The sequence below is a fragment of the Pongo abelii genome, chromosome 6, assembly GCF_028885655.2.
Source record: "Pongo abelii isolate AG06213 chromosome 6, NHGRI_mPonAbe1-v2.0_pri, whole genome shotgun sequence".
NCBI lineage: Eukaryota > Metazoa > Chordata > Mammalia > Primates > Hominidae > Pongo > Pongo abelii.
In genome coordinates, this window is record NC_071991.2 from 13,663,748 (window position 1) to 13,677,882 (window position 14,135).

At 48.0% G+C, this 14,135-nt stretch overlaps 1 protein-coding gene across 8 annotated transcripts in view; it reads left to right on the forward strand.

The window, feature by feature from the left end:
- The first annotated feature begins 2,554 nt into the window (after window positions 1-2,554).
- Window positions 2,555-14,135, forward strand: part of LOC100457207 (general transcription factor II-I repeat domain-containing protein 2B) — a 58,764-nt gene continuing 47,183 nt past the window's right edge. For 6 of the 8 annotated variants that reach the window (XM_009242691.4, XM_054560378.2, XM_054560376.2 and 3 more), the window contains exon 1: window positions 2,555-2,684. Coding sequence is in view for 2 of the 8 variants with exons in the window: in XM_054560374.2 (XP_054416349.1) it covers window positions 4,460-4,937 (478 nt within the window). In the remaining 6 variants the exon portion in view is untranslated. Of the gene's footprint in view, window positions 2,685-3,749; window positions 4,938-14,135 lie in introns of those variants that run through there. The other 2 variants (XM_054560374.2, XM_063725668.1) reach the window with 1 other exon arrangement.

Consider the following 14,135-nt stretch of genomic DNA (forward strand, 5'->3'; position numbering starts at 1 on the left):
TGTTCTTGGCCCTGAGTGTCAAGCACTATTCCAATGCATTCAGATGGTTCTTTCCCTAGAAGCAAGTAACTATGTCACACGTGTATGCTGATGTACTCTGCTACATACTCCAGGGGTTCCTCTGCAGATCTCTGGGGTTCTCTCTCTGTGCAAAACTCTCTCTCTGGTACCCTTCCTTATAAGCTGCAGTTACCTTGTTCTTTCTGGACTTAGCTCTGTTACAACAAAGGAAGTCAGCTGGTCTCTGTCTTAGTTCTCCTTCCCTGTGTGATGACCTGATAAACTCTCGAGTCTGTAAGCTAAGCAATTGCAGGGCTCACCTCACATTTACCATCTTTCGAACACTATCTTTTGTCACCTGATGTCTAGTGTCTTGAAAAAAACATTGTTTCATGCATTTTTTTGTTTATTGTTGCAGCTGGGAGGGTATATCTGGTCTTTGTTACTTTGTCTTGGACAGAAGCGTAAATTAGGACCTTTACTCTGAAATGGACATTTTTGAGAAGAGTGAAATGAGTTACACTTTACAAGATTCTTCTTGTTGCTGTGTTAAGAATGGAAGAGGGTTAAGGGCAGAATTAGGGAGACAAATTAGGAGTCTACAGCAAGAGACAGTGTTGGCTTGGTAGTAGTGGGGTCCATTAGAAAATGGTAGAGGCCAGGCTTGGCGGCTCGTGCCTGTATCCCAACAGTTTGGGAGGCTGAGGAAGGAGGCAGGAGGATCCCTTGAGAACAGCAATTTGAGACCAGCCTGGGCAACACAGGGAGACCTTGTCTCTACAAATAATTTTTTTTTTTTTTTTTTTTTTTTTTTTGGAGAGACAGAGTTTCGCTCTTGTCGCCCTGGCTGGAGTACAGTGGTGCGATATCGGCTCACTGCAACCTCTGCCTCCTGGGTTCAAGCAATTCTCCCGCCTCAGCCTCCCAAGTAGCTGGGACTAGAGGCGCATGCCACCACTAATTTCTTTTGTATTTTAGTAGAGACGAGGTTTCACCGTGTTGCCCAGGCTGGTCTTGAACTCCTGAGCTCAGGCAATCCGACCGCCTTGGCCTCCCAAAGTTCTAGGAATATAAGCGTGAGCCACTGCACCCAGCCTCTACAAATAAATATTTTTTTTTGAGATGGAGTCTCGCTCTATCGCCCAGGCTGGAGTGCAGTGGCGTGATCTCGGCTCACTGCAACCTTTGCCTCCCAGGTTCCAAGATTCTCCTGTCTCAGGCTCCCGAGATTACAGGAGTCCGCCACCACGCCCAGCTAATTTTTGTATTTTTAGTAGAGATGGGGTTTCATCATGTTGGCCAGGCTGGTCTTGAACTCCTGACCTTGTGATCTGCCCACCTTGGCCTCTCAAAGTGCTGGGATTACAAGCGTGAGCCACTGCGCCTGGCCAAATAATTTTTAAAATTTGCCGGGTGAGGTGATGTGCGCCTGTGATCCCACCTACTCGGGAGGCTGACGTGGGAGGATTGCTTGAGTGCAGGGGGTTGAGACGGCGGTGAGCTATGATTGTACCACTGCACTCCAACCTGGGTGACAGAGCAAGCCCATCTCCCCTCAACACACATAGCAAAAAAAAAAAAAAAAGAGAGAAAGTGGTAGAATCTGGGCAAAGTTAGAGCTGCCGGAGGTGTCTGAAGGAATGGTGTGGGGCGTGGGAGGAATAAGATGCTTCCAAGGCTTCTGGCTTGAGTAAGTGGAGGAATGGAGTTTCATTCATTGAGCTGGAGAGGACTGCAGGAGGAAGTGTGGGGAGCGTGAGACATCTTCTTCTTGGGATGCCTATTCATTCTCCAAGAGAAAAATTTTTTTTCTTAAGTCGCTGTACAAGTGATTTCAAAGCAGGCAGTTGGCTATATAGATGTGGAGTTTAGGGGAATGGTCTGGGCTGGAGATGAATATTTGGGAGTCATAACCATATGAAAATGTAACCTGGCCGGGCGCGGTGGCTCACACCTGTAATCCCAGCACTTTGGGAGGCCTAGGCGGGCGGATCATGAGGTCAGATCGAGACCATCCTGGCCAACACGGTGAAACCCCGTCTCTACTAAAAAAAAAAAAAACAAAAAATTAGCCGGGCGTGGTGGCTGGCGCCTGTAGTCCCAGCTACACCGGAGGCTGAGGCAGGAAAATCGCTTGTACCCGGGAGGCTGAGGTTGCAGTGAGCCAAGATCGCGCCATTGCACTCCAGCCTGGACAACAAGAGCCAAACTCCGTCTCGAAAAAAAAAAAAAAAAATTAACAGCAAGCATCTGCATGCATGTCTGGGGGCGGTGTCCGGGGTAAGAAAGGCCCCGCCAGCAATCCATCCCACAATCAGCGATGGCTGAGGGGGTCTGGACCTGGCGGGACGGGGCTGCACGCCTCCAAGCAAATGCACAGCGCGGCTAAATTGGATTCGACAGCACCGGAAACGGCGACTCCCACTTGGGGCGCTGCGGACACACGAGTCGAGGCTGCCTTCCAGGAAGCAAACAAAAAAAGGGGGGAAAAGGGGGGGAAAGAAAGAAAGAAAGAGAAAAAGGAGGGCGAGTGGCGAGCAGGGGCCTCGGCCGCCACCCACACGCCCCGAAGCGTGCTCGTCCCCCGCGCGGGGCTCCCGGCCGCCGCCCTCGGCCATCGGCTGCTCCCCGGTGGCCCAGGCCTCGGACTCCGCGGCCGGCCCGGCGCGGCCCGGCGCCCTCAGGTGCGTACCCCGCCCCCGCCGCCGACGCCGCCGCCATTAAGGGCGGGTTGCCTTTCGGAACGTCCTCCTCCTGAGGGCCTGGGGAAGGGAGGCCGCCCGGCCGCAGCGGGCGGTGGCTCCCCGGGACACCCCGGCGCCCCGAGGCGAGGCACCCCCGAACCCCGATCCCCGCTGGCAGGACCAGAGGTGTGAGGGTGGGGGCGGGGAAGCCTTGCCGCGGGGGCAATGGTCCTGCGCACGGAGCGCACATCCCTCTCCTTCCTGATTGGCCGAGCCGGGGTGTGCGTGTGTCACGCTCCGCCCGGCGTACGTGGGGCGCTCGCGCTGCGTGCAGACGTGCTTGATTGGTTAGATAAGGGGGCGGGGCCGCCGCTGTTACCAGGCAACCGCGCCCCGGATCCGCCCCCTGACGTCACGCTTTGCCTAGAGGCCCAGGTTGTGGGTTTTGTCCGTGGGTATGGTCCTCGCGACGGCCTCCGCGGATCTGTTTGTTGGCGGAAAACCAATCCAGACTCCCAAGGAAAAAGGCCGAGGCCCGGGAATTTCCCGTTGCAATTCTGGTTTCGAGTTCTAGGGGGAAAAAGGCTCGCAGGGCTGTATTCTCCACCCCTCAAGCCCAAGCTTTCGTGTTTCTTAATAACAGCTTCGTTGAGATCCATTGTAAAATTCACGTTTTAAGAGTGAATAATTCAGTGCACAGAGCTGTGCAACCTTTGCCACTAATTGCAGAACGCTTTCAGCACCCGAGGAGAAGAAACTCCAACCCCATTAGGCCGTCATTCCCCGGTCCCCACCCCGTCCCTATCCCCAGCCCCTGGCAATCACTTTTGTCTCCGTGGATTTGCCTATTCTGGACATTTCGTGTGGATAGAATCATCCCAAGAAGTTTTTTGTGTGTCTGGCTTCTTTCCTTCTTTATGACTGAATAAAAATCCATGATATGAATACACAGCATTTTGATTTTCCATCCATTGATGGCTATTTGGGTAATTTCCACCTTTTGGCTGTTATGAATAATACTGCTGTGAACATTGATGTACACGTTTTTGTGCGGACATTTGTTTTCAATTCTCATAGGTGTATACCAAGGACTGGAATTGCTGGGCCAAGCTTTGTGTTTTAAGGAAAAAAAAAATCATGTTTTAGTTTCGTGCTGGTAATTTGAAGTAAGCAGATGTCTAGATATAAGCTTGGAAACTGGCCAGTTGGAGATTGCTCACGGCTGCAATTGAAGACTCCAGCAGCCTTTTCTCCTGTTTGCTACCATTTGGAGAGGAAGGCATCATAGGCTATGTGACTTCCGTGGACGCGGGGCTTGGCACCGGCTTGCAGTTGGGATCAGTCTTCAGTGGCGATTTGGAGTGGGTCACGGTTCTTCCTGCCTGCCTGTCAGTTTAGTCCCTGACGTCTGCTCCCCAGGGTCCTGGCTCTTCCCCCACGCCTTCAGCCTGCACAGTCCCTTCTCTCATTCTCAGGCTGCAGAACCTGGAAGTACTGTTGTCCCCCCTTACCCGCTGTTTCAGTACCTGAGGTCAACCGTGGTCTGAACATACTACATGGAAAATTCCAGAAATAAACAATTCATAAGTTTTAAATTGCACGCTGTGATGAAATCTCGCGCTGTGCAGCCTGGGCAGTGAATCGTCCCCTTTGTTCAGCGTCCCCACGCTGTGGACGCTCCACACCCATAGTCACTTAGTAGCTGGCTCGGTTATCAGATCGACCGTCACAGTGTCCCAGTGTATGTGTTCAAGTCACCCTTATTTTCCGTCATAATGGCCCCAAAGCACAGGAGTAGTGATGCTGGGAATTTGGATAGGCCAAAGAGAAGCCGTAAAGTGCTTCCTCTAAGTGAAAAGGTGAAAGTTCTCGACTTAATCAGGAAAGACAAAAAATCCTATGCTGAGGTTGCTAAGATCTACGGGAAGAATGAGTCTTCCATCCGTGAAATTGTGAAGAAGGAAAAAGAAATTCGTGCTAGTTTTGCTGTCTCACCTCCAACTGCTAAAGTGACGGCCACAGTGCGTGATAAGTGCTTAGTTAAGATGGAACAGGCTCTGCATTTGTGGGTGGAAGAGATGAACAGAAAACGTGTTCCCATTGACAGCAACATGTTGCGCCAGAAAGCCTTGAGCCTATACCAAGACTTCAGCAAGGGATGCTCTGAAACTGACACCAAGCCATTTACTGCGAGTAAGGGATGGTTACACAGATTCAGGCATAGATTCTCACATCATTACAAGAAGAAGAAGGGTAAGTACGTTACAACAAGTTATATTGAGAGAGAGAGATCTAGAGACAGAGATCACATTCACATAACATTACAGTACTTGATATACTTATTCTATTTTATTATTGTTGTTGTTAATTTCTTACTGTGCCTAATTTATAAATTAAAATTCATCGTAGGTATGTATGTACAGGTTGAACATCTCTAATCCAAAAATCCAAAATCTGATCTGTTCCAAAATCCAAAACTTATTGAATGCTGACCTGATGCAAGTTGAAAATTCCACACCTGTCACCTTTGCCTTTATTATTTTTTTTAATACCATCTCGGCCTGTCGCCCAGGCTGGAGTGCAGTGTTGCCATCTCTGCTAACTGTAAGCTCCACCTCCCGGATTCAAGCCATTCTTTTGCCTCAGCCTCCAAAGTAGCTGGGATGACAGGCATGCACTACCACGCCCGGCTAATTTTTACGTTTTTAGTAGAGACGGGGTTTCACCATGTTGGCCAGGCTGGTCTCAAAATCTTGACCTCAGTTGATTCACCCACCTCAGCCTCCCAAAGTGCTGGGATTACAGGCATGAGTCACTGCGCCTGGCTGGCCTTCTTTTTTTTTCTCTTGAGACAGAGTCTTGCCCTGTTGCCCAGGGTCTCGCCCTGTTGAAATGGTGGGATCACAGCTCACTGCAGCCTCGACCTCCTGGGCTCAAGCAATCCTCCCATCTCAGCCTCCTGAGTAGCTGGGACCACAGGCATACACCCCCACACCTGGCTAATTTTTAATTTTTTTGTAGAGGCAAAGTCCTATTATGTTGCCGGGCTGGTCCCACTATGTTGCCCGGACTGGCCAACATGGTGAAACCCCGTATCTACTAAAAATAAAAATATTAGCCAGACATGGTGGTGCACACCTGTAACCCCCAGCTACTTGGGAGGCTGAGGCAGGAAAATCACTTGAACCTGGGAGGCGGAGGTTGCAGTGAGCCAAGATCACGTCACTGCACTCCAGCCTGGGCGACAGAGCGAGATTCCATCTCAAAAAAAGAAAAAGAACATAATAGATTTAGGGTTTGGCACTATCTGCAGTTCCAGGCATCCACTGAGGGTCTTGGAATGAGTCTGCCGAAGATAAGGGGGAGAGTCCTGGCCCTTCATTTCTCTTGTCCTCCCAGTGGATTCATCTGCGTTCCTACATGCCCTGAGGCCATTTCATGGGTGTCTGGCTCCTTTTACTGTATTGCTTGTGATTCCCCTCCACTCCTTACCATCAGTATACTTTTTTTTGGGGGGGGGGACAGAGTCTTGCTCTGTCACCTAGGCTGAAGTGCAGTGGCACGATCACATCCCACTGCAACCTCTGCCTCCAGAGTTCAAGAGATTCTCCTGCCTCAGCCTCCTGAGTAGCTGGGGTTACAGGTGTGTGCCACCATGCCCAGCTAATTTTTTTTTTTTTTTTTGAGATGGAGTTTTGTTCTGGTTGCCCAGGCTGGAGTGCAATGGCATGATCTTGGCTCACTGCAACCTCCGCCTCCCGGGTTCAAGCAATTCTCCCCGCCTCAGCCTCCCGAGTAGCTGGGATTACAGGCGCCCACCACCACGCCTGTCCTTTTTTTTTTTTTACTTTTAGTAGAGACAGGGTTTCACCATGTTGGCCAGGCTGATATGGAACTCCTGACCTAGGTGATCCTCCTGCCTCGGCCTCCCAGAGTGCCGGGATTACAGGTGTGAGCCACCTCGCCTGGCTACTAGTATTCATTTTTACATCGCAGGTGCTCATTACATTTTTGTTGAATGGTGAAACATGTACTCTTGAGTTTGTACTTGTAGGCTGAGCTGTGAAGAAGGTAGAATTTATTAATTAAAACCAAGCCCTGCAGCTCGGTGTGGTGGCTCACGCCTGTAATCCCAGCACTTTGGGAGGCTGAGGTGGGAGGATTGCTTGAGTCTAGGAGTTCAAGACTGGCCTGGGCAACATGGCAAAACTCCATCTCTACAAAACAAAACAAAAAACAACAACAAGAAAAAATTAGTTGGGTACCTGTGGTCCCAGCTACTTGGGAGGCTGAGGTGGGAGGATCACTTCAGCTTGGGAGTCCCAGGCTGCAGGGAGCTATGATCATGCCACTACACTCCAGTCTGGGTGATAGAGCAAGACCCTATCTCAAAAGAAAAAAGGCAAAACAAAACAGAAAACAAGTCCCGGGTCTGGGCACAGTGTCTCATTCTTATAATTCCAGTATTTTGAGAGACTGAGGCAGGAGAATTGCTTGAGCCTAGGAGTTCAAGATCAGCCTGGGCAACATAGTGAAACTTTGTCTCTACAAAAAAAAAAAAAAAAAAAAAAGTCAAAATTAGCCAGGTGCATGGTAAGCTGTGATGATACCACTGCACTTCAATCTGGAGGACAGAGCAAGACTCTGTCTCAAAACCAAAACAAAACAAAAAAACTAAGCCCTTTAAAACCTGAAAAATTAATCTTTGGAAAAGAAAATCTAGAAACAGTTTTTGAAAATAAACCAGTCCTCTATTTCAAGATTTCAGAGTTTTCATAAAGGGAGTGGATGACATTCCAAATGATGAAAGGTTGTAAGGGATAAATGCAGATTCTAGATCAGTGATGGGCAAACTTTGTTTGTAAGGATAGTAAATATTTTTGGCTTTGGGAACATGGGGTCTTTGTCACATGCATGCAAACCTTCCTTTGCAGGAAAGCAGCTGTAGACAAGATGTAAACAAGTGAACGTGACTGTGTTCTGACAAAGCTTAATTTACAAAAATAGGCTGCAGTCTGGATTTGACCTGTAGGCTGGAGATTGTTCTAGGTATTTGCTTTTCGTTAGTAAAATATTACATTAGAAGGATAGAAACGCCTCCAGGATTGCTGGGAAGACAAAATGAGATTAGGAAGTTTTTGGAGTTTACATCTACAGTTTTAAAAGAGCAAAAAGGGCCAGGCATGGTGGCTTATGCCTGTAATGCCAGCACTTTGGGAGGCTGAGTGGGGCAGATCACCTTAGGTCAGGAGTTCGAGACCAGCCTGGCCAACATGGTGAAACCCAGTCTCTACTAAAAATACAAAAATTAGCCAGATGTGGTGGCACGCACCTGTAATTTCAGCTACTCGGGAGGCAGAGGTTGCAGTGAGCTGAGATTGCACCACTGCGCTCCAGCCTGAGCCACAGAGCAAGACTCCATCTCAAAATAAAAGAGCAAAAAGTTAAGTACTATGTAAAAATCTGTGATCTCAGTAAATGGTGCTGGCACTTTAGATGTGAGTAAAAAAAGGGTTAATAACTATATTGGCTTTGGGAGATTTTATTCTGTGGTACAAGTTCTTATGGTGAAGGATTTCTGAGCTTTATTAGAGTGCAGTGAAATTTTCTCAGGAAAATGTACTTGGGACGGGAAACACAGTGTTGGCTTATAGTCATGTTTCATTATTTTCAATTTTCTATTAATGCATGCTGTGTTCCAAATCATAAAATATAAAAGACAACATTCCTGCCTCCATTTGTTGTTATGTACAAAATGCAAAGAAAGCACAATAGTTATGAAACACTCAGCCCAGCGCGGTGGCTCACACCTGTAATCCCAGCACTTTGGGAGGATGAGGCAGGCAGATCACTTAAGCCCAGGAGTTCGAGACCAGCCTGGGCAACATGGCGAAACCACCTCTCTACAAAAAACACAAAAATTAGCTGAACATGGTGGCGCATGCCTGGGATTCCAGCTACTCAGGAGGCTGAGGTGGGAAGATCATCCGAGCCCAGAGAGGCAGAGGCTGCAGGGAGCTGTGATTGTGCCACTGCATTCCAGCCTGGGTGACGGAGTGAGACCCTGCCTCAAAAAAATGATAATAATTATTATGAAACACTTGTTTTTTACATGATTACTGGTAGCATAGTTGACGCCAACTGATAGTATCTTTTTTTGAATTCCACCTGGTATCATCCTGCCTATTATTTTATTATTTGGTTTTTTCAATTTTTTTATTTATATTTTTGTTTGTGTTTTTATTTTTATTTTCTTTTTTGTAAAAAAGCAGACTTTTGACATCAGAGCCTGTTTAGGGATTATTGTGGTATAATATTCTGGGGATGACAGAACTGTTTTATACCTTAATTTTAATAGTAGCTATGTAACTTTATATATGTCAAAATTCACAGGGACCAGGCAGGTGACTGACACCTGTAATCCCAACACTTTGGGAGGCCAAGGTGGCGGATCACCTGAGGTCAGGAGTTTGAGACCAGCCTGGGCAACATGGTGAAACCTCCTATTAAAAAAAAATGCAGAAAATGAGCTGGGCATGATGGCACGTGCCTGTGGTCCCAGCTACTCAGGAGGCTGAGGCACGAGGATTGCTTAAGCCCGGGATGGGGAAGTTGCAGTAAGCTGAGAGTGCACCACTGCACTCCAGCCTGGGTGACAGAGTGAGACCCTGTCTCAAAAAAGAAAAAAAAAAAAAAATCGGCCGGGCACGGTGGCTAACGCCTGTGATCCCAGCACCTTGGGAGGCCGAGGCGGGTGGATCACGAGGTCAAGAGATCGAGACCATCCTGGCCAACATGGCAAAACCCCGTCTCTACTAAAAATACAAAAATTAGCTGGGCGTGGTGGCGCGTGCCTGTAGTCCCAACTACTCAGGAGGCTGAGGCAGGAGAATCGCTTGAACCACGGAGGCGGATGTTGTAGTGAGTCGAGATTGTGCCACTGCACTCCAGCCTGGTGACAGAGTGAGACTGCGTCTCAAAAAAAAATCATAGAACTGTACACTGAAAAGGGTGAACTTTGCTATATAAAAATTATACTTAAATATTAAAACATTTTTGGCTGACTCTGGGCACACTGCCTATGGGTCAGCCCTGCTCCTCAAGGTGCACTAAAAAAAATTAAGTGACATAAACAAGTGTTTCACCTTTATAAATAAATGAAACATATCCTCATCTAGTCTAGTTTACATCAGGTAAAATAATTTTTATTTAAAAACTTTTTCCTTTATGTTAGACTGGGCGAGGTGGCTCATGCCTGTAATCCCAGCACTTTGGGAGGTCAAGGCGGGTGGATAATTTGAGGTCACGAGTTCAAGACCAGACTGGCCAATATGGTGAAACCCCGTCTCTACTAAAAATATAAAAACTAGCCGGGCATTGTGGCAGGCGCCTGTAATCCCAGATACTCCAGAGACTGAGGCAAGAGAATCGCTTGAACCAGGGAGGCGGAGGTTACAGTGAGCCAAGATTACGCCACTGCACTCCAGCCTGGGCAACAGAGCGAGACTCCATCTCAAAATAAATAAATAAATAAATAGATAAATGAAACATAATCCTCATTTAGTCTAGTTTACATCAGGTAAAAGAATTTTCGGCCAGGCGTGGTAGATCATGCCTGTAATCCCAGCACTTTGGGAGGCCGAGGCAGGTGGATCACCTGAGGTCAGGGGTTCAGGACCAGCCTGACCAATATGGGGAAACCTCGTCTCTACTAAAAGTACAAAAATTAGCTGGGCATGCCAGGAGCGGTGGCTCACGCCTGTAATCCCAGAACTTTGGGTGACCAAGGCGGGCGGATCACGAGGTCAGGAGATTAAGACCATCCTGGCTAACACGGTGAAACCCTGTCTCTACTAAAAATACAAAGAATTAGCTGGGCACAGTGGCACGTGCCTGTAGTCCCAGCTACTCAGGAGGCTGAGGCAGGAGAATTGCTTGAACCCGGGAGGCGGAGGTTGCAGTGAGCCAAGATCAAGCCACTGCACGCCCGCCTGGGCAGCAAGAGCAAAACTCCGTCTCAAAAAAAAACAAAAAAACACTTTTATTTAAAACTTTTTTTTTAATTTCACAGGAAATGGATTGCATGATTGTTTTGACCATTTTTCTTCATGCTACATAAAGTACGAAGACTTAAGCATTGAGTTAAGAGATCGGTGTTTTGATTGCCTTTTGGTTGGCATCAGGGAGAGACCTCTCTGAGTTTGGAGGTTGTTTTAAGGACACGGGGTGCCATGATTCTAGTAATTTTTTGTGTGTGTGTGTGTGCATTTCACACAACAACCCATACATAAATATCTTATAATTCATCTTCCAGGCACTTGAGAATGAAGGGAGCATTGTTAATAATTTCACTGGCAGGGCGGGCCTGGGCTAGGACTGTCCCACCTGGGACATGTGGTCACCCGCCTTATTTTCCCCTCCTGGGGCCTTTCTTCTGTTTGCCTTTCTGCTCCTCCACTGTGGTTGCAGCCTCTGCCATTCCTTAAACCATCTGCACAGCCGCCAACAGGCTCCCATGCTCTCTGCGTCCTTTCACGGAAAATATTTCCCTTGGAGGGTGTGTGGGTTTTAAATTGGGTGATCGTAAAAGCATCGGTGCATTGAGTGTAGTTCAGTACATGTTAATTTTCTTTTTTTCCATCCAATCTCTCTTTGATTTTATTTGATTTTTAAAAATCTCTTTAGCTGGGCGCGGTGGCTCACGCCTGTCACCCACCACTTTGGGAGGCCAAGGAAGGCAGATCGCTTGAGGTCAGGAGTTTGAGACTGGCCTGGCCAACGTGATGAAACCCTGTGTCTACTAAAAATACAAAAATTAGCCAGGCATGGTGACCCAAGCCTGTAGTCTCAGCTACTTGGGAGGCTGAGGCAGGAGAATTGCTTGAACCCGGGAGGCGGAGGTTGCAGTGAGCTGAGATCATGCCACTTCATTCCAGCCTGGGCGACAGAGTGAGATTCCGTCTCAAAAGCAAATAAATAAACACAATAAAAACTGTTTTATTAAGATATAATTCATATACTTATACAATTCACCCATTTGAAGGCAGGAGCATTGCTTGAGCCCAGGAGGTCAAGGCTACAGTGATTGTGCCACTACACTCCAACTATGATCGTGGCACTGCACTTCAGCCTGGGTGACAGAATGAAACCCTGTCAGAAAAAATAAATAACAATTTAAAAAATAGGGGTGGGCATGGTGCCTCACACCTATAATCCCAGCACTTTGGGAGGCCAAGGAGAATGGATCACCTGAGGTCAGGAGTTCAAGACCAGCCTGGGCAACATGGCAAAACCCTATCTCTACTACAAATACAAAAAATTAGCTGGGCGTGGTGGTGCACGCCTGTAATCCTAGCTACTCAGGAGGCTGAGGCAGGAGAATCGCTTGAACCCAGAAGGCAGAGGTTGCAGTGAACCATGATTGTGCCACTGCACTCCAGCCTGGGAGACAGAGCAAGACCCCATCTCAAAAAAAAAAAAGAAAATTAAAAAAATAAAGTGTACTGTTCAGTGGTTTCTTAAAATATATTCACAGAGTTGTACAACAATCATCACAGTCAATTTTTGTTTTGTTTTGCTTTTTTGTGAGACGGATTCTCGCTCTGTTGCCCAGGCTATAGTGCAGTGGTGGGATCTCAGCTCACTGCAACCTCCGCCTCCCGGGTTCAAGAGATTCTCCTGCCTCAGCCTCCCGAGTAGCTGGGACTACAGGCATGCGCCACCACGCCCAGCTAATTTTTGTATTTTTAGTAGAGACAAGGTTTCACCATGTTGGCCAGGATGGTCTTGATCTCTTGACCTCGTGATCCATCCGCCTCAGCCTCCCAAAGTGCTGGGATTACAGGCGTGAGCCACCACGTCCGGCCATCACAGTCAATTTTTGAACATTTTCATCACTCTGAAACCTTTTACCCTTTAGCTATCAACCTGAAATAACCACTAATCTACTCTCAGTTCCCATAGATTTCCCTATTCTAGAAATTTAATATGAATGGAATTACATAATATGTGACTCCTTTGGATTTTAAGTTGAGGGGATTCATAAAAGGTCAGAAGTGAAACATTCATAGGAAGTAGTTGATTGAGCCAGGTGTAGTGGCTCACAGCTGTAATCCCAGTGTGGCTGAGGGGGAAGAATGGCTTGAGTCCGGGAGTTGGAGGCTGCAGCGAGCCATGAGCGAGCCACTGCACTCCAGCCTGGGTGGCATTGTGAGACTCTGACTCTTAGAAATAAAAAAGCTGACCAGGCTCAGTGGCTCATGGCTGTAATCACAGGGCTTCGGGAGGCCAAGGCAGGTAGATCACTTGAGGTCGGGAGTTCGAGACCAGCCTGGCCAACATGATGAAACCTCATCTCTACTAAAAACACAAAAAATTAGCCGGCCATGGTGGCAGCTGCCTGTAATCCCAGCTACTTGGGAGGCTGAGGCAGAAGAACTGCTTGAACCCCAGAGGCGGGGGTTGCAGTGAGCCGAGATCATGCCACTTCACTCCAGCCTGGGCAACAGAGCGAGACTCCATGTCAAAAAAAAAAAAATATATATATATATATTATATATTACATATATAATATATATATATATATATATATAAAATAAGGCTGAGCATGGTGGCTCACGCCTGTAGTCCCAGCACTCTGGGAGGCTGAGGCATGTGGATCAGCTGAGGTCAGGAGTTCAAGACCAGCTTGGCGAACATGGTGAAACCCCGTCTCTACTAAAAAATACAAAACTTAGTTGGGCCCGGTGGCAGTTGCCTATAATCCCAGCTACTTGGGAGGCTGAGACAGGAGAATTGCTTGAACCTGGGAGGTAGAGGTTGCAGTGAGCCGAGATCGCACCACTGCACTCCAGCCTGGGTGACAGAGTAAGACCTTGTCTCAAAAAATACATATAAAAATAATAAGCAGTTGATTTAGTATCTTCTTCAATAGACTAGATGCCTGAGTACAGCCCGTGGCTCTCCTGGCGTGTGGTCCCGTGGGGACCAGTGCATCAGGTGCTTCCTAAGCTGGCGTCACCTGCCTAGCCGGATGCCTCCTCTGGTGTTCATTGTTAATTAATGCCACCTCCTGATGGCAGTTTCTTTCTGGGAAGAGGAGAGAAGAGAGGGAGCTGTCCCCAAGTGAAGGGTGCAGGGAAGGCTCCATGAATAGTCTCAACTAAGGACTGTCCCAGGAAGGAACCTCAGGACGAGCAAAGAACAGTGAACTTCCAGTGTGACCCGGATGCACCCATTTCCAGAGACCAGGAAGCACAGAGAAGGCCCATGGGTCGCCGTCCCCAGAGTGCTTTCCATCCTGCAGGGCTCGCTGCATGCCCTGAAGGTTATGATAAAGACATAGGACTGGCCAGGCACGGTGGCTCACGCCTGTAATCCCAGCACTTTGGGAGGCCGAGGCGGGCAGATCATGAGTTCAGGAGATCGAGACCATCTTGGCTAACATGGTGA